The sequence below is a fragment of the Choloepus didactylus genome, chromosome 20, assembly GCF_015220235.1.
Source record: "Choloepus didactylus isolate mChoDid1 chromosome 20, mChoDid1.pri, whole genome shotgun sequence".
NCBI classification, from domain to species: Eukaryota; Metazoa; Chordata; class Mammalia; order Pilosa; family Megalonychidae; genus Choloepus; species Choloepus didactylus.
In genome coordinates, this window is record NC_051326.1 from 41,967,324 (window position 1) to 41,988,426 (window position 21,103).

The 21,103-nt window shown below is 36.0% G+C and overlaps 1 protein-coding gene across 3 annotated transcripts in view; it reads left to right on the top strand.

Annotated features, from left to right (window-relative positions):
* The window catches only part of CSMD1 (CUB and Sushi multiple domains 1), a 2,222,584-nt gene that overhangs the window by 1,832,308 nt on the left and 369,173 nt on the right, over positions 1-21,103 (top strand). For all 3 annotated transcript variants that reach the window (XM_037812751.1, XM_037812753.1, XM_037812752.1), the window contains exons 24-25: positions 1,161-1,352; positions 1,830-1,956. In XM_037812751.1, coding sequence (XP_037668679.1) covers positions 1,161-1,352; positions 1,830-1,956 — 319 coding nt within the window. The remainder of the gene's footprint in view (positions 1-1,160; positions 1,353-1,829; positions 1,957-21,103) is intronic.

Here is a 21,103-nt window from a genome sequence, read left to right on the forward strand (position 1 = left end):
TCCTCTTCTTTGTAGCAGTTTAAAATTTCCTTTTCCTTTATATTCTGGATATCTTGAATTAATTTTTTTCTGTATTTATTAAATAGATCAGAGTTAGGTAAAGACAATAAAGTTAAGCCTAATATTGCTACTTTATAGAAGAAAACTTTGCTTAGCATCTGACTGTTAATTATCAAATTTGTACACCTTCCTTTCCCTGAAACAACAAACTGCAGAATCCAATCTCAATTTTATAGGGATCTCTGGGTAAAATATATTGTGAATTTCAGTATATATTTTCCTCAGTGGAACGTATCTCAAAATGCAAGTTTGATAGACTTAACGAAAGTAGGAAAGTAGCACTTTTTTTTCTTTTTTGAGTAATGGAAGAGTTGGAAGTTAGGTGGATGTAGAAGTAAACAGACCACATGATATTTCAGGGTTCCAATTCTGATTTTAAAATGGTCAAAATTTGCATCATGGTAAGAAGAGAGAAATATGTTACTGTAAGACTATCTTCACAGAAGGTCTTAAAATATTGCCTCACATAAAAGCAACATATAGTTCTCGGCACTGCAGAAGCTAAATCTTCATTTCCGTCATCTATATCTTGGGGTTTAAGAGCTTAGTTTGACAAAGTCATTGTAATGATTCATTTATGGAATTTTTATTTTGCATGGAGTTGCTCGAGAGCCTCATAACTGTGTGCCATGAGGTATGTGGCAGGTGTTAATTCATGAGTCCCTGGTATTTTGTGGGTATGAACAACTTTTTAATTTCCTATGAAGTTTAAGATCTTAAAGTTTGGGAGAAGTGGGCACAAAGGCTGGTAGCTTTGGAGGGTGGTTGGTCAAGTCCCTGAAAAGATTCTTGGTGGCACAAATATGTGTACCCCACCCTCTTGCATGCCCCAGGTTGTGACAGAGGAGATTTGAAGGCAACAAAGTCTTGCAGTTCAGTCAGATAAAGCTTTGCAACTTACTGTAAGTATCCAGTGTGCTAGCTGGAGACATAGAATATAACTGGCTTGACTGATGACAGTTCAGAAGTTTTTGTAAAAAGACTTTCCTTATTAATATTATGGAAAGGAATAAATATGTTCTCAAGCTTTATTTCCTCTTTATATTACTGCTAGCATATGTTCTACCTTTACTTCTCTTCCTTCCCTTTCTTTCTCATAGGTTTTGATCTAGTAAAATGTGAAGATCCAGGAATCCCCAACTATGGCTATAAGATCCGAGATGAAGGCCACTTTACTGACACTGTAGTCCTGTACAGCTGTAATCCAGGCTATGCCATGCATGGAAGCAGCACTCTGACCTGCCTTAGTGGAGACAGAAGAGTATGGGATAAACCATTGCCTTCTTGCATAGGTGAGTCTGACAGCAAGTTTAGATTACTGTACAAAAGCTTGGTCTAAGCACACTAGCAACATTTTGATTGGACTTTTGGAAGAGGGAAGGATTTTTTTTGTAACGTCCTCTTTCTATTGTGGGTTCTTTTTATTCCTCAATTTTTTTTTAAATTTTTTCTTCAAGTATGAAATATTTGCTAACTCCATTTTATTCAGGATATAGGTCCAGATATATTTAATTATCAGAATTATAACATGAGCATTTCATTGTTTTATCTTTTTGGCTATACTTAAATGGAGGATAATGATTTTCCATCAAGATAATGGTTGGGAAGAAATAAAGAAGGGAAATAATAAAGATAAAATTATAAAATTATTGTGATTTATTTTTCTCTGTATATATTGCTGAAATGATTGGTTTTAGTTTTTAAAAGTAATTAAATAGAAACCTGTGATATGTGGACTAGATTTCCCCATGTCTCCCTGTACTTCACAGCGGAATGTGGTGGTCGGATCCATGCTGCCACTTCCGGGCGCATCTTGTCTCCTGGCTATCCAGCTCCCTATGACAACAACCTTCACTGCACTTGGATTATAGAGGCAGATCCAGGAAAGACCATCAGGTATTCGTTTTATTTTGGTTTCAGTGATTTGAGAACATAGGCATGTTTTCTATTCTGGTGGTGGAGATAGTAGTACATACATTATCCATGATGGACATAAATTTCTGAACTGCAGGAAAAAAGCCTAAGGTATGGCTAAATTTTTCTTTGGCTCACATTCTTACTTTAATATTCCTTTGAAAACTTGTGTTAAGCCATATATAATAAAGATAAAAAGAAAGAAAGCATATGTTACAAATTTAATTGGATCCCCCAAAAGAGTCGTGTGCAAGTCCTCACCCCCAGTCCTGTGAAGGTGAACTCATTTGTATTTAGGATCTTTGAAGATGTTATTTAAAATAAAGCTAAACAGCATCAGGGCGGGTCCTAAACCAGTGTGACTGGTATCCTTATTAGCAGACGAAAGTTGGACAAGTAAGAGTAAGACAGACAGAGAGGGACAGCCATGTGATGGAGGCAGATGAGTAGTGCCACAAGTTGAGGAACAGTCAATAGAAGACAAGGGGAGAAGCAGGGAATGGATTCTTTCGTTTTAGAGGAAGCCCTGATGAAAACTTACCTTTTGACTTTTGGCCTCCAGAGCCATGAGATTGCAAATTTATGTAGTTCAAGTCAACCAGTTCATGGAAATTTGTTGCAGCTGCCCTGACAAACTAAAATAGTATTTCAATTAGCTTTTGCAACATGACAAACTGTCTCCCAAACTTAGTGGTTCTAAACAACAGTTATTTATCTACTCCTGACTTTATGGGTTGCTGAGGCAGTTTTTTTTCTGATCTGGGCCAACCTGTCTGGGGATAGGTGGTCTAGGATAGCTATACTCGGTTGTCTGGGCTTCAGCTGGGACAGCTGGGAAGACTGGAGCCTCTCTGCCTGAGGTTTCTCTGCATTTAGTGAGCTAGTCTGTGCTTAATTATATGGTGGAAGGGTTCCTAGCAGCAAGAAATGACAGACTTTTCAAAATTCTGCTTGCATTACATTTGCTAACAATGCCATTTGCAAAGCAAGTCTCATGGTCAAGGCGAGGTTCAAGGTATGAAGAAATAGACCCCACCCCTTGCTGGGAAGACAAGCAAAGTCATACTGAAAAAGGGCTTACATACAGGGATGGGAGGAAATTGTGGTCATTTTGCAATCTCCTGAAATAAGTTTGAGATGTGTCAAGAAGTATTCCAATCTAAATTTATAAATTTAAAAGAAAATAATTTTAAAATGTAGAACATGTGCAAACATTTAAACAAGAATTATTGTTCTACTTCAATTGAGTTTCAAGTTACCATACTGAGATTTTTAAACCAATAAGAAAGCAAACCATCATAAAATAATATTCTTAATGCAAGTTCTCTGTGTTCTGAATGCTGTTCAAAAGAAGTAAAGAGTTATTTCGAAATTAGTTGTTTTTAAAGCATAGATCTTGATGAACTAGAAGGAAACACCTAGTCCTCAGCAGTACTTCTTAAAATCCCCATTCTCCTTCAATTAGCTTTCTTCTTTAATTGCAGCTGTTCCTAAATCTCTATAAACCTTCCCACTCCCTGTCAACAACCTTAATCCACACATCTCTGATCTTTACACTCCCTTGTGCTATTGTGCTCCACCAAAACTAAATGAACCGTCTGAACAAGTCAGGTCCTTCCAAAATATCTGAAGCTGAAAGAAATTGAGAGGCCAAAGCCAGAAATCTCTTTCTGGGGGAGGATGAAGTATGGAAATATAAACGAATGATTTTTGTCCTTATTAAACTTTGTAATTTATGTTTGACAGATAGCCTAAATGCATAGTGCTGCAACTTGATGACTTAGTAAGCAGAGAATGGGATGAAGTAAAGTGAAAGGAGATGCATATTCTATTCCCTGAAGCTCTGTTTCTCTTTTGACATTTACCTTCATTGAAATTCACTTTTCTTACTTTTACTGTAACCATATCAACATCTTAGGAGTGAGTGAACTAACATGGCACAAACTATTACCAGTTTCCAACTCCTACAAAAGAAATGTTCTACGTAAGGGGAGCAAGAAAAACTACCTAAAACATGTATATAATTCAAACATACTTCTGGTACCAAAATGTGTATTAGTCAGGATTCCCTAGGGCAACAGAACCAGCAGGATGTGTGTGTGTGTGTGTGTGTGTGTGTGTGTGTGTGTGTGTGTGTAATGTAAATATTAAAAGATTTTGTATAGAAATTGGCTTACATGACTGTGGCGATGGGCAAGTCAAAATTCCTTAGGGCAGGCCTCAAGTTGGGAACCTCAATGAAGGTCTTTGATGAATTCCTCAGGAGAAGCTGGCTGGCTGAATTAGAGATGTACATTCTCCTTTCTGACTGCTGAAATCATTACTTCTCTTGTAAGGCCTTCAACTGATTGGATGAGACTTTTCTCATTGTTGAAGGCAATTTCCTTAGTTGATTATAGATGTAATCAGCTATAGATGCAATCAACTGACTGATGATTTAAATCCATGAAATATCCTCACAGTAGCAATCAGGCCAGTGAATTAATGTGCCTACATCAAGATCAATAATTAACTGGGTAACTATTAATTTAGTTTTGCTACAAAACTAAGGTTTATTTGAGTAATAGTATTGAAGATTCTGTATTTTTCATAAAAATCAACAGTCACTTTTCCATTCACATAAATGAAATTAAATATTAGGTCTCCTGACACTTGATTTGAATAATATAAGACTGGTTTGATTTTGGAAAATCCTTGAAATTGTAGATGATTAATGCAATTACTTACATAAACAAAATCTATTTTTAAGAGGATTTCAAATTTTTATATTTCTTACTGTTTCCCTTGTGATTTGTTTTCCTAGAGTTAGAATGAGCACTTTCTATTCCTAAATGAAAACCAAGCAATGAATCCACTCTTTGCAGGTGAATCTAATACTTCATTAACATTTTAATAAGTAAAGAGAAAATAAATTAATAAACAATGATTTGAAGTAATAATAAAAATATAATTTTTATATCATGAACTGACTTTTTTTTTAAAGAAAGCAAATGCTTTATTGTGAACTTGTGAAGTCACCTTAGACTCATTAAAGAATTGCCAAAGAAGTAGAAGAGTGATTGCTCTTAGTAGTAAGGCTGCCCCCTCCCATAAAGTAAATAACTTACCTCACCACAGTCTAAGAAATGGGATGTTAACATTAGTACATTAGTATTAAGGAAAACAATGCCTCTCTGGGAAGTTAAGCAGTTTTTCTAGCAAGGTCCTTTGTCTGATCCAGAATCCACTTTGCTTAATGTTTTGATTTCATGGAATCTCCCATAGCTGATGAACTGACTTCTTATTTAACCATGAGCTTTCTTCAGAGGCAGAATGAGAAAATAGACATGCCTACATCAACTGTTATTCCAGAGAGTTTTCTTCTTGTACAAATCTTTCAAAGATGAGAGTTTACATTGTCAAATTTGTAAACACTTTTTAAAATATAAGACAAATTCCTTAATAAGTAAATTAAGAAGGAAGCATCAGTATTTATAATTTATTTTTTCAATTGATATTCAACTTCATCCCCAAAATGTTTCCAGTGATTGAGTTGCTCTCATTAAGGAATTAATATATTTTGGGGCTGTGGTTTTGACAATAATATATTTTAAAGTACATAATATACAATTTTAGGCTAAAAATTATACAAAAGCTCAGAAAAATAAGTTCTGGTTTTAGCTTTGATATTCATTTGATAGGTTATTTTCTTAGTTATTTCATTGGTAATATTGTGACTATTTCCTACATGTTTATTGAAAACAAGGAATGCATCAGTAATATAAATGTTAGCCCAGGGAAAAACTTAAATAGTAAAAATTGTTAATATAAATGGAATGCATTAGTAAGTGTTCATACTATGATTTTTTTAATATAAATGTTTTTCACTCTCAAAAGATGAATAAACAACAGATTATCAGAAACTGTACAAAGGGATTCTTTCAATTATCAGGACAATTATTAGTGGTCTTAAATTTATTTCAATGAGGCCCAGAGCAATTTCTGACTGTACCTTGCTGTGACTTTTTGTTTGAGGTAATAGACGCCCCTCAGATAGTTATTATTATAGGGCATGTGGATGCAGAAGAGGTTTTAAATTTAACCAATATGCTATAAAGCAGTTACCTGAATCAAATTTAATTATAAATCTAATCACAAGACATTGTAGTAAATTCAGCCACATAAAGATTTATGAGTAAACACTTCTCCAAGAGATCTAGTGCATTTTATGTCTGACCATAGTTATAATTTATGTAATAAAGAGTAAAAACAGTATAAATATCTTCAAACAGCATTAAAGGCTATGTTTTACAAAATAGTATATGTATATTGTTCCTTATTTTTAATTGCCTTTCTGCAAGTGCAGTTATCTGAAAATACCACCTTGAAAGTATTTCCCTTCATAATTGTTCCCAAGAAATTGTATTTGGTAGTATAGTTGAAGGAAATTCTTTTTAAAAACTTCTTGCAGTAAGATGCGGCATAGAGAGGAGTGGAAGACTGTTAGTCCCCCCTGCAACAATTCATAAATGACCAAAAAACTAGTAAATAACCTGGAATAACTGTGGAGAGACAAATGTGACTGTCCATTCATCATCAACCAACTTGAATTGGGAGGAATGCCCAAAATTGCAGCATAAAATCTGCAAGTAAAACTGCAGACCCGCGCTGAGAGCCGAGAGCAAAGAGCCCCTCCCTCACGGAAGCCTCACAGTGCTAGAGAGCAGCACTCTCTCAGCCCAGCTCCAACTGGGGTTTTAATGCTAACTGCTCAATACAGATAGCGAATCCTCAATAAGCAGACAGAGGCTTTTGGTGACAACTGATCTTAGGAGAGTCGGGGGACAGATCTGTCTCAGGATGGGGAGCCCAGAGGATCAGGTGCTATCTCTGGCTGATAGATGAACCTGGGAGCTTTCTGTCCCTTTCTCTCTCTGTGGAGAAAGTCTCAGCACTTTGCAGGGTTTTGCAGTAAAGATAGGCTCAGCCATTTTAAAATCAAAACACTTTGATCAGCAGAGTCAGAGAAACAAAGAACTTATTGATATTCAGATGACCTCTCTGGAGGGGGCATAGCTTCCCAAGATGAAAGGGTGGAGCCCAGCTCTACTGCCTGCCTTTCCGGAACCAGACCCCAAAGCCTGGGGGAGGAGAACCACAGGCTACACCCCCTTACACCAGCCAGTGACAGGCTGAAGGTGCACCTGCTGGGCAGAAAAGCACAGGTGTATCAATCCTCTAAGAAAACCATCAGGGAAACCAGATACTGAATATTTCCTCCTTCTGTGACCTGAGCCTGTTCTCATCTGGGAAAACCTGATTGGGATGGCCTAGGAGGTCAAATGCCTAGACAATAGAAAACTACAACATACACTAAGAAAAACAAAGTTATGGCCCAGTCAAAGGAACAAACGAACACTTCAGCTGAGATACAGGAATTCAAACAACTAATGCTAAATCAATTCAAAGAGTTTAGAGAATATTTTGCAAAAGAGACAGAGGCTGTAAAGAAAACATTGGGCATACATAAGGCAGAAATCAAAAGTTCAAAAAAACAACTAGTAGAATCAATGGAAATGAAAGTCACAACACAAGAGATGAAAGACACAATGGAAACATACAACAGCAGATCTCAAGAGGTGGAAGAAAACACTCAAGAACCGGAGAACTAAACACCTGAAAGCCTACATGCAAAGGAGCAGATGGAGAAAAGAATGAAAAAAATATGAGCAACATCTCCAGGGACTTAAGGATGAAACAAAGTACAAGAACATACGTATCATTCGTGTCCCAGAAGAAGAGAAGGGAAAAGGGGCAGAGGCAATAATAGAGTGAATAATCAATGAAAATGTCCCATCTCTTATGAAAGACATAAAATTACAGATCCAAGAAGCGCAGCGTACTCGAAACAGAACAGATCTGAATAGGCCTATGCCAAGACACTTAATAATCAGATAATCAAATGTCAAAGACAAAGAGAAAATCCTGAAAGCAGCAAGAGAAAAGCAATCCATCACATACAAAGGAAGCTTAATAAGACTATGTGCGGATCTCTCAGCAGAAACCACAGAGGCAAGAAGGAAGTGGTGTGATATATTTAAGATACTAAAAGAGAAAACCACCAACCAAGAATCCTATATCCAGCAAAGCGGTCCTTCAAATATGAGGGGGAGCTCAAAATATTTTCCGACAAACAGACAATGAGAGACTTTGTGAACAAGACACCTGCCCTACAGGAAATACTAAAGGGAGCTCTACAGAGTGATAGGAGAAGACAGGAGTGTGTGGTTTGGAACACAATTTTGGGAGATGGTAGCACAGTAATGTAAGTACACTGAACAAAGATAACTATGAATATGGTTGAGAGAGGAAGATTGGGAGCATGTGAGACACCAGAAGAAAGGAGGAAAGATAAAGACTGGGACTGTGTAACTTGGTGAAATCTCAAGTGTTCAACAATTGTGATAAAATGTACAAATATGTTCTTTTACGAGGGAGAACAAGCAAATGTCAACCTTGCAAGGTGTTAAAACTGGGGAGGCATTGGGGGAGGGATGCAATCAACGTAAACTAGAGACTGTAACTAACAGAATCATTGTATTATGCTTCCTTTAATGTAACAAAGGTGATATACCAAGGTAAATGCAGATAAGAGGGGGGCATGGGGAGGCATGTTAGACACTTGACATTGGTGGTGTTTTCTGACTCTTTACTTGTTTTAAGGTTATTTTTCCTTTTGCTGCTTCCTAGCTGTCATTTTTTTTTTCTCCTCTTTCTCATACCTCTCTACCTTCTTTGACTCTCCCTCCTGCCTTGTGGAAGAAATGTAGATGCTCTTATATAGATAGTGGTGAAGGTGATGAACACATAAATATGTGACCATACAGAGAACCATCGATTGTTTACTTAGGATGGAATGTATGGTGTGTGAACAAAACCATCTTAAAAAAAAATGGGTTGATGACAAAACCTCAAGGGCAATATACTGAGTGAAATAAGCCAGACACATAAGGACAAATATTGCAGGGTCTCACTGATAAAAACTAATTATAATACGTAAACTCATAGACATGAAATATAAGGTACCAAGATATAGGACAAGGCCTTAGAGTGGGGAGTGGTTGCTTAGTATGAACAGAATGTTCAACTAGGATAAACTTAAGTGTATGGAAATGAACAGAGGTGTCAGTAGCAAGATGTGAGAATAGCTAACAGTGCCTAATGGTGCATGAATGAGGGAGAAAGGGGAAGTTCAGAGTCATATATGTCACCAGAAGGAAAGCTGGAGGTCAAAAGATGGGAATGTATAAAACTGAATCCTATGGTGGGCAATGTCCATGATTAGCTGTACAAATATTAGAAATCTGTTCCATGAACCAGAACAAATGTATGACAATACAACTATAAGTTAATAATAGAGGGGCATATAGGGAAGAACTATATACCTATTGCAAACTATATATTACAGTTAGTAGTATTTCAACATTCTTTCATAAACAGTAACAAATGTACTATACCAACACTACGAGTCAACAATTGAGGGAGGTTGGTTAGGGATATGGGAGAATTCGAGTTTCCTTTTCTTTTCTTTTTTCATCTTGCACTTTATTTCTTGTGTTGAGTAATGAGAAGGTTCTAAAAATTGAACAAAAATTAAGTGTGGTGATGTATGCACAGCTGTATGAGGGTACCGGGGCAAGTGATTGTACACTGTGGATCTTTGGATAATTGTATGGTATCTGAACAATCCCAATAAAAATTAAAAAGAAAAAAAAAAAAACTTCTTGTGGTATAAAAAACATTAGGAGCATATTAAAATGTATCAAGTTTGCCAAAATTGTTCCCATGCAGACTTCTAAAGAAAATACATTTTGGTTTGTCATTGTAGTCTCTTTCATTAGTTTTTTGTTTTGTTTTGTTTTGTTTTTTTGGTAGTGCTGGGGCTGTGCAGAGGTTAAAATGAGATCTGGCCAGGACGTCTAGGGATATGATAATCTATTTTTGACCAGCTGTCAAGGGCTCTAAAAGAAGTATACTCAAGAGGAAAACAGTGTGCAAATGAACTCCCTTCATTAGGCATTTATCTCACATCTCTATGTTGAACTTTACTAAATATGGTTGGACTATAAATAGGACTATTTTTTTTCTGTCATGGTAGACAGACTTGCAGCCTTGAATCAAGCATGTTAAACTCTTCCTTTCCTAGTAAGACCACAAATGGATCTCCCATATCTTTTTGTAGACAATTGAGAAAAGAAACAGTCAAGAGAAATTCAGCCATCAAGAGAAAAGAGAGTAGACGAGCTACGGAGTTGGCTCCCAGTGTCAAGTGGTGCTACTCCAGTCCTCAGGCTCAGGGCATGGGTGCATTGTCTGGGATGAGCTTACCTTACCAACTGCTGAGAACAGAATGAGTCAGAAGGAAGGAAATTGCAGGCACTGCTCACTTTGCGAGGTTCTAATATGCACAATTTCATTTACCACAGTTTAATTAAATAGTATCAGTCCTCCAACAACACAATTGAAATTCCATTGTCCATGGCATATTAACTGTTAGTACTGTCTAAAGTATAAACTTCACTGCTAGCTGTTCAATCCACAAACCACGATGTAAATAATAGAACTGCATCATGATCAGTGACCAGTTACATCATTTCTTGCAAAATCTGTGATTATTCACTGTACAACTTATTCAGTTAATGTACAGATAGCAAAATTTATACTTGCATTGCTTCCTTATCTCTGTGATAAACTCACCTGACATTTTACAAAAATGGATACACAAAAGTGGGCGTTGGCCAGCAAAGATGAAAGCTCAGCAAAGAAATGAAAAATGGTAATACTGGAAGTGAAATTCAAATTGAAGATAAATGGAGTTATAGGAGATATGTTTGACCATGGGAATATTGACACTGCTGTAATTAGAGAGACTCTAATTGTGCAGCCAGTGGAACAAAGTGTAGTCAAACTTGACATAAATGTGGAAAGTGTTTGTGACAAAAAGGGTGATGTCCCAGAAGGAATGACACTGATAAAAAATCCATTAAAGGAATTCTTGCACATATTTTATGACATATAAAACATAAATGATAAAATATTGGAAACTGACCACACTTAGAAACATGTATGGCAATTCTCCAAAGTATAGAAAAGAAGATTGCTCTGTATCTTATTTGGTAAGAAGACAAGCACCCATTCAAACTATGCTTAATGTGCTTTTTATAAAGAATTAAAACACTTTAATTCTCAGAGTTTGTAATATTTTTATTTATTTTCTTTGATAGAGAAATTGTGGGTTTATAGAATAATTATGCTTAAAATACAGGATCCCTACACACAACCCTATCATTAACACCTGATTGTGCTGTAGAACATTTGTTAAAATTGATGATAATGTGCCTTTTTATAATTGTACTATTATCTGCAGTCCATGGTTTAAATTAGGGTTCGCTGTTGGTGAATTCAGTTCCACGGATTTTTTTTTTTTAATTTTTATTCTGTTACCATATATTCAATCTAACACTTACCCTTTTAATCACATTAGATATATATTTCAGTGCTGTCAATTACATTCACAATGTTGTGCTACCATCATTACCATCTATTACTGAAACATTTCCGTCATTCAAAATAGGAATTACATACATTTTAAACCTTAAATTTCCATTCCCTGTCCTCAGTCCATCCCCTGGTAACCTCTATCCTAAATTATTATTCTATGAGTTTGCTTATTCTAATTGTATCAAATCAGTGCGATCATACAATATTTGTCCTTTTGTGTCTGACATTTCACTCAATGTGATGTTTTCAAGGTTCATCCATTTTACATGTATCAGGATGTCATTCCTTTTTATAGCTAAATAATATTCCATTATATGTATATACTGCATTTTACTTATCCATTCATCAGTTGGTGGACACCTGGGTGGCTTCCATCTTTTGGAAATTGTGAGAAAGGCCGTGTATTAGTCAGGGTTCTCTAGGGAAACATAACTAACAGTAGATATCTGTAAATATTATGAGATTTTATAAAAGTGTCTCATGCAACTGTGGGAATGTGTGAGTCCAATTCTGTCAGCCAGGCTGCAACCTTGCAACTCCGATGAAGGTTTTCAATGAATTCCCCAGGAAAAGCTGGCTGACTGAAGTAGAGAAGAAAGTTCTCTCTTCTGACTGCTGAAGTAATCACTTCTCTCTTTACAGCCTTCAGCTGATTGAATTAAACATCTCTCATTGCTGAAGACACTCTTCTTGGTTGATTGTAGATGTAATATATCATAAATGCAATCAACTCACTGATGATTTAAGTCCACACGATGTCCTTGCAGTAACAGGCCAGTGCTTCCTTGACCAGACAACTGGGCAACATTACCTGGCCAAGTCGACACATAAGCCTAATCATCAAAGGCCACTATGATCATTGGTGTGCAAACATTATTTGAGTACCTGCTTTCAGTTCTTTTGGGTATATACCTAGTAGTGGGATTGTCAGGTCGTATGATGGTTCTATACTTAGCTTTCTGAGGAACCACCAAACTGTCTTCAACAGTGGCTGCACCATTTTACATTCCCACCAGCAATGAATGAGTGTTGCTATTTCTCCACATCTTCTCCAAGACTTGTAATTTTCTGTTTTTTCTTTTTCATTAGTAGCCATTCTAGTGGGTGTGAAATTGTATCTCATTGTGATTTTGATTGGCACTTCCCTGATGACTAATTATGATGCACATTCTTTCCTGTACTTTCTGGCCATTTGTGTATCTTCTTTGGAGGAATGTCTATTCAGATCTTTTTCCCATTTTTTAATTGGGTTGTTTGTCTTTTTGTTGTTAAGTTGAAGGATTTCTTTATATATTCTGGGTATTAAAACTTTATCAGATATGTAGTTCCCAAATATTTTCTCCCATTTTATAAGTTATCATTTTACTTTCATGATAAAGTCCTTTGAGGAACAAAAATTGTTATTTTTGTTTTTGTTTTTAATTTTGATAATGTTGGATTTATCTATTATTTCTTTTGTTGCTTGCACTTTGGGTGTAAAGTCTAAGAAACCATTGCCTAGCACAAGGTCCTAAAGATTTTCTTTCAGGAGTTTGATAGTTCTAGCACTTATATTTAGAGTTTTGGCTCATTTTGAGTTGATTTTTGTATAAGGTGTGAGGTAGGGGTTCCCCTTCTATTTTTTGCAAATGGAGATTCAGTTTTCACAGCGTCATTTGTTGAAGAGACTATTCTTTCCCAATTGAGTGGTCTTTTCCACCTTGTAAAAAAATCAGTTGGCCATAAATGTAAGAGTTGATTTCTGAGCTTGCATTTCAATTCCACTGGTCTATATGTCTGATGTTGTGCCAGGGTCATGCTTTTTTGATTACCATGGCTTTCTAATAAGTTTTAAGGTCAAGAAGTGTGACTCCTCCAACTTCATTCTTCTTTGCCAAGATGGCTGGCCCTTTAACCTTTCATCTATATTTGATGATTGGCTCTTCCATTTCTGCAAATAAAATTGTTGCAATATTGGTTGAGATTGTGTAGAATCTGTAAATCACTGGTAGAATTGACATCTTAACAATATATAATCTTTCAATCCATGAACATGGAATGTCCTTCCAATTATTTAGATCATTGATTTCTTTTAGCAGTGTTTTATAGTTTTCTGTGTAAAAGTCCCTTATACCCTTGCTTAAATTTATTCCTACATATTTAATTCTTTTGGTTACTGTTGGGAGTAGATTCTTTTCCCTTAATTTCTTCTTCTGATGGTTCACTGTTTCCTTATATAAACACTTGATTTTTTAGTGTTGCTCTTATACACTGTCACTTTGATGAACTGATATTAGTTCTAGGAGATTTATTTTTCTTGACTAACTGCTCTGGCAGGAATTTCCAGTACAATATTGAATAACAGTGGTGAAAGTAGGCATCCTTGTCTTGTTCCCGATCTTACAGGGAAACATTTCAGTCTTTCACCATTAAGTAGGATGTTAACTGCGGGCTTTACATAAATTCCCTTTAGAAGAATTTCCTTCTATTCCTAGTGCTCTAAGTGTTTTTATCAAGAAGGGGTGCTGGATTTTGTCAAATGTATTTTCTGCAACAATTGAGTTATCTTTTTTTTTTAATTTTCTTTAATTGGGTTAATGTAGTGTATTATAGTAAGTGATTTCCTTATGTTGAACCAACCTTGTATAACAGGGACAAAGCCCACTTTATCATGGTGTATAATTCTTTTAATATGCTATTGGATTCAGTTTGCTATTATTTTTGTTGAGAATTTTTGCATCTATGTTCATAAGTGATATTGGTCTGTAGTTTTCTTTTCCTGTGGTATTTTATCTGGCTTTAGTATGAGGTTGATGTTGGCCTCATACAAAAAATTAGGGTGTGTTGCCTCCTTTTCAATTTTGGAAGAATTTGAGCAGAATTGTCTCCTTGAATGTTTCATAGAATTCCTTGTGAAGCCATCTGGTCTTGGGTTTCTCTTTGTTGTGAGGTTTTTGATTACTAATTCAGTTTCTTCACTGGTAATTGGTTTGTTGATATCTGCTATTTTTTCTTGAGTCAATGTAGGTAGTTTGTGTGTTTCTAAGAATTTGTCCATTTCATCTAGGTCATCTAATTTATTGGCATAAAATTGTTCATAATATCTTCTTACAGTCTTTTTTAATTCAGTGGAGCTGGTAGTAATGTCACCATTTTCATTTCTGATTTTAGTTATTTGGGTTCTCTTTCTTTTTCTTTGTCAGTTTAGCGAAAGTTTTAAGTATTAGTAATATTTTAATTTATAGTGTAATATGCTTTATATTGCAGCATAAGTGAAACATTTATTATTTTCTGATCACAACCTGTGCAATCACAACTCTCTATCTTAACATATGCTCTCCTTGGTTTTCTCATCTTCACACCTTGGATTCTTTCCATCTTTCAGAATCCGGTTGAAATATCAATTCCTCATTTAATATTTCTTTCTTATTATCACCCTATATAAAAGTAATCTTATTTTCTTCTCTGAACTCAACATGTCCCTCCAAAAGTTGCTTTTTTTGGCACTAATTATGTTTGTTAATGTCATGCTCCTATGTCAAGACATCCAAGCTAGAATCCTTAATATCATTAAAAGTTTCTCTCCTTTCCACACTCATTCAATCATTGCATTCCATTAATTCTACATCTGAAGCTTCACAAACAGAAATTTCTCATCCCATTTCTGCTGCTACTTCTTTTGGCCATACTTTCATCATTTCAGCAAGAGCCTGTTAAATGACCTTCATTCTGCAATACTGCTCTCAGTGTTACCACTCAAAACTATGTGTTTTATTTTTAAAATGTTCATTTTATACAACTGTAAAATTAATGCATATATAGAAATTTTGAAAAAGTGTGGGGGAAAAATACACCTTGAATTTTTCCTGCACTAAGACATCACTGTTAGCATGCTGGCATGTAACTTACATGTATCCATGCATATCCTATTGTATGGATGTGCATAATTAATCATTCTCTCTTATTGGTCATTTCTATTTTTTACATTATTCATAATTCTACTGCAGATAGTCTTGCAACTAAATTTTTGCTTGTTTTCCTAATTATTACCTTAGAATAAATTCCTTGGAAAGGATTTTGCTGGGTCAAAAGGTATAAAAAACATTTTTATTTGTCTTAATACAAATATTTCTATAAAGCAAAAGTAATCATTTCACTTGTCAACTTTTTAGAAAAAATAAGCAAGCTTATTTGTCTCTTCAAGCTTTTTGGTATGAGTTCAAGGTTATCTATTTTACAGTTTTTTGAAATAATATAAAAAGTATTTCTAAATTTAAAAAAAAAAAAAATCACCTAAAATGGTGGGGCAAGATGGCAGGGTGGTTAGATGTGGGTTTTAGTTACTCCTTGGGGGCAGCTGGTAGATAACCAGGAACTGTGTGGATCAGACACTGCAGATGAATTTGATTTTGGACATATGTCTTACAACACTCATGAGTGCATGGAGCAGCTGAGATCAGCAAAACCTGTTAGTTCTCACGGCTGGGGGCCTGCACTCCTTTCTGCCAGGTACAATCCCAGGCCAGGGAAGAGGGGCTGACAGTGCTGGGAACCAGGAGGGAGAACTGCAGTTATAAAACTGATAAACAAACTCAGACTGCTGAACAAAAATTTCAACCATAGATAAACTGATACCATACACTGGAGAATCTAGGAGTAGTCAGCCCAGTGGAAAGGAGATCGGGCTAGCAAAGACAGCAAAACCAAACAAAAATAAAAACAGAGACTTTTGGAGTTGGGGGTGAACATAATATGGAGAAGGGCTGGGCTCAAACAGAATCAGGCACATATGCAAACCCAGGGGTCAGGGCTCTTCTCTGAAAGGCTATTTTTCTGGTTTCTTGATTTTTTCTCAGTTGCCTCTAACTCCTTGTCTTTTTGCATTTCCATAACCCATCAGAACTGCAAGAACTGAATTAAGGGGCTTTTCTTTAAATAATCTATACTGGGCCCTTCTTTTACTTTTTTTTTTTTTTTTTTTTAATCTTTCTCTCTCTCTCACTCTTTTTTTAAAATAACTATACTAAGTAGCCCATTACAGAAAGCCTCAAAGACTTGCAGTTTGGGCCTAGGCAAAAGCAGAACTAACATAGCCCTGAGAGACAAAGCAATAAGTCTAGTGGTGGAGAAAATTCACTAAAGACCATAACTTCCCCAAGAAAAGGGGGCATGGCCCAGCTTCAGTGGCAGCCTTCCTTTGGGGAACTCAGACCCCAGGGGCTGGAGTTCAGAAACAAGCTTCAGTCAGCCACACCTCCAACAGGGTCAGGATCACTGGGAGAACTAAAGGCCCCATACCTCCTCACACTGGTGGGGGAGCTCTGGGTTGGCAAGTGCTACCTGCTGGACAGCATAGGAAAAGCACAGAGTCTAAAGGCCTCACAGGAGGGTCTCATTCTCAAGGAAATTCCATACCCTCCTCCTGAGACTGGGGCCTCTCTGGACTGGGAAAACCTGACTGTGGTTGACCATATCTAAGGAGACCTCACACAAAAAGCCTACATTGATGCAGGTCAAGAAACAGAAAAACAAGTGAAAAACTCTGATCAACTAAATAGAACCTAAGATAGAGGCCTAGAATAAGCCTCTATCAAAGGTTAGGCACAAAGCCAACCAACAAGAAAACCCTTGGTAGAAGAGTGAAAATGAGCTCCAAAATAAACTCATCAAGAAAGTCAGATGCCTAGACAGTTCAAGATAAAGAGCCATACTAGGAAACATAAAAATATGGACCAGCCAAAGGAACAAAGTAATAGTTCAACCAAGATACAGAAGTTGACATATCTAATGCTAAATCAATTCAGTGAACTGAAGGAAGAACTAACTAAAAATGTTCAAACAAATCTCCTAAATCAATTCAAAAATCAAGTCAATGAACTGAGGGACTATATAGCAAAAGAGATGAAGGATATGAAGAAGACACTGGATGACCATAAAGAAGAATCCATAAACTTGAAAAAACAAATGGCAGAACTTATGGGAATCAAGGGCATAATGGAGGAGATGAAAAAGACAGTGGAGGGATACAACAGTTGATCTGAACAGGCAGAAGAAAGGATCAGTGAGTTGGAGATCAGACACTTGAATTCATACATACAAAAGAATAGATGATGAAAAGAATGGAAAAATACAAGCAGGGGCTTAGGGAGCTGAGTGACAACATGAAGTGCACAAATATATGTGTTATGGGTGTCCCAGAGGGAGAAGGGAGGGGTAAAGGGGCAGAAAGAATAATAGAAGAAATAATCACTGAAAATTTCCAACTTGAATGAAAGACAGAAAATTACAGATTCAAGAAATATAGTGCACCCCAAATAGAATAGATCCCAGTAGACCTACTCCAAGACACTTACTGATCAGATTGTCCAGTGTTAAAGACAAGGAGAGAATTCTGAAAGCAGCAAGAGAAAAACAATCTATCACATACAAAGCAAGCTCGATAAGATTATATACATATTTCTCTGCAGAAACCATGGAGATGAGAAGAAAGTGGTATGATATATTTAAGATACTGAAAGAGAAGAACTTCCAACCAAGAAATTCTATATCCTGCAAAACTGTCCTTCAAAAATGAGGGAGAGATTAAAATATTTTCAGACAAACAGACACTGAAAGAGTCTGTGAATAAGAGACCAGAGCTACAAGAAATACTAAAGGGAGTGCTACAGAATGATAGGTAAAGATAGGAGTGAGAGGTTTGGATAAGAGTGTAGAAATGTAGATTATCAGGAAGAGTAAAAGGAGAAAGAGGGGAAAAATAAGACATGACATATAAAACCCAAAAGACAAAATGGTAGAAGAAAGTACTGCTCTTACAGTAACAACACTAAATGTTAATGGATTAAACTCCCCAATAAAAAGACACACACTGACAGAATGGATTAAAAAACAGGACCCATCTATATGCTGACTACAAGAAATGCACTTTAGACACAAGGACAAAAATAGGCTGAAAGTGAAAGCTTGGAAAAAGATATTTCATGCAAACAGCAACCAGAAAAAAGCAGGAGTAGCTATATTAATGTCAGACAAAGTAGACTTCAAAAGTAAAAAATTAAAGGAGACAAAGAAGAACACTATATGTTAATAAAAGAGTCAATTCATCAAGAAAACATAACAATCATAAACATTCAGGCACCAAGCTAGAGTGCTCCAAAATTCATGAGGCAAACAATGAGAACACTGAAAGGAGAAGTAGATAACTCTACAATAATAGTTGGAGACTTTAATACACCACTCTCATCAATGGATAGAACATCTAGACAGAGGATCAGTAAAGAAATGAATGGAGATGTTGTATTATACAATAAATGAACTAGACTTGACATTTATAGAACACTGCACCCCACAACAGCAGGATACACATTTTTCTCAAGTGCTCATGGAACATTCTCTAGGGTAGACCACATGTTGGGTCACAGAGCAAGTCTCAACATATTTGAAAATATTGATATTATAAAAAATACTTTCTCAGATCATAACGGAATGAAGTCGGAAATAAATAACAAGCAGAAGATTGTAAAATTCACAAATATATGGAGACTAAACAATACACTCTTAGAAAACCAGTGGATAAAGGAAAAAGTTACACGAGTAATTAGTAAATGCCTCAAGGCAAATGACAATGAAAACACAACATATCAAAACTTATGGGATGCAACAAAGGCAGTGCTGAGAGGGAAATTTATTGCCCTAACTGCCTATATTAGAAGAGAAAAAGAGCAAAAATTGAGGAATTAAATGTCCACTTGGAGGAGCTAGGGAAAGAAAAGCAAACTAACTCCAAAGCAAACAAAAGGAAAGAAATGACAAAGTTTAGAGCAGAAATAAATGAAACTGAGAATAGGAAAACAATAGAGAGAATCAACACAACCAGAAGTTGATTCTTCATGAAAATCACCAAAATTGATGGACCCCAAGCTAGTCTAAAGAAAGAGGGGGGGAGGGGTTAGAGAGAGAGAGAGAGAGGATGTAAATAAATGCAATCGGAAATGGGAAAGGAAACATAACTACTGTTCCTGTAGAAATAAAGGAGATAATGAAAAGATGCTATGAGCAACTATATGCTAATAAACTAGACAACTTACACGAAATGGACAACTTTCTAGAAAAGTATAAACAACCAACATTGACCTGAGAAGAAATAGACAACTTCAACAAACCAATCACAAGTAAAGAGATTGAGTCAGACATCAAAAAGCTCCAAAAAAAGAAAAGCCCAGGATCAGACGTCTTCACATGTGAATTCTTCCAAGCAATCAAGAAAGAATTAATACCAATCTTGCTCAAACTCTTTAAAAAAATTGAAGAGGAGGGAAAGCTCCCCAACTTATTCTATGAAGCCAACCTCACCCTAATACCAAAATCAGACAAAGATTCTACAAAAAAAGAAAATTATAGACTAATCTCTTTAATGAATATAGATGCAAAAATCCTCAACAAAATACTTGAAAATCAAATGCAGCAGCACATTTAAAAAATTATATAGCATGATGAAGTGGGGTTTATTCCAGGTATGCAAACTGGTTCAACACAAAAAAATCAATTAGTGCTGTGCACCACATCAATAAATCAAAGTGGAAGAACCACATGATCATCTTGATCATTACAGAAAAGGCATTTGACAGAATTCAACATCCTTTTCTTGATGAAAACACTTCAAATGATAGGGATAGAAGGGAATTTTCTCAATATGATAAAAGCTGCATATGAAAAACCCACATCTAATATCATACTCAATAGGGAGAGACTGAAAGCTTTCCCTCTAAGATAAGGAACAAGACAGGGATGCTCACTGTCACCATTGTTATTCAACATTGTGCTGGAAGTTCTAGCCAGAGCAATTAGGCAAGAAAAAGAAATAAATGGCATCCAAATTGGAGAGAAAGAAGTAAAACTTTCACTGTTTGCAGATGACATGATTCTGTATGTAGAAAATCCAGAAAACTTACAGCAAAGCTATTAGAACTAATCAATGAATATAGCAAAATGGCAGGCTACAAGTTCAACATACAAAAATCTGTAGTGTTCTTACACACAAGTAATGTGCAACAAGAGGAGGAAATAAAGAAAAAATTCCATTTACAATAGCACCCAAAAGAATCAAGTATTCACGAATAAACTTAATGAAGGCCACAAAAGACCTACACAAAGAAAACTACAAGAAACCGCTAAAAGAAATCAATCAGGACCTAAAAAAAAAAAAAACGGAAGAACAGACCTTGTTAATGGATTGGAAAACTAATTATGATTAAGATGTCAATTCTCCCTAAACTGATTTATAGATGCAATGCAATACCAATTAAAATCCCAACAACTTACTTTGCAGAAATAGTAAAACCAATAACCAAATTTACTTGGAAGGACAAGTTGCCCCAAATAACCAAAAGTATCTTGAGAAAGAGGAACAAAGTGGGAGGTCTCACACTACCTGACTTTGAAGCATATTACAAAGCTATACTGCTCAAACAGCATGGTACTGGCTAAGGATAGATATACCGACCAATGGAATCAAACTGAGTGTTCAGAAGTAGACCCTCACATCTACAGACAATTAATCTTTGATAAGGAAGTCAAACCAAAGCAACTGGGACAGAAAAGCCTCTTCAAT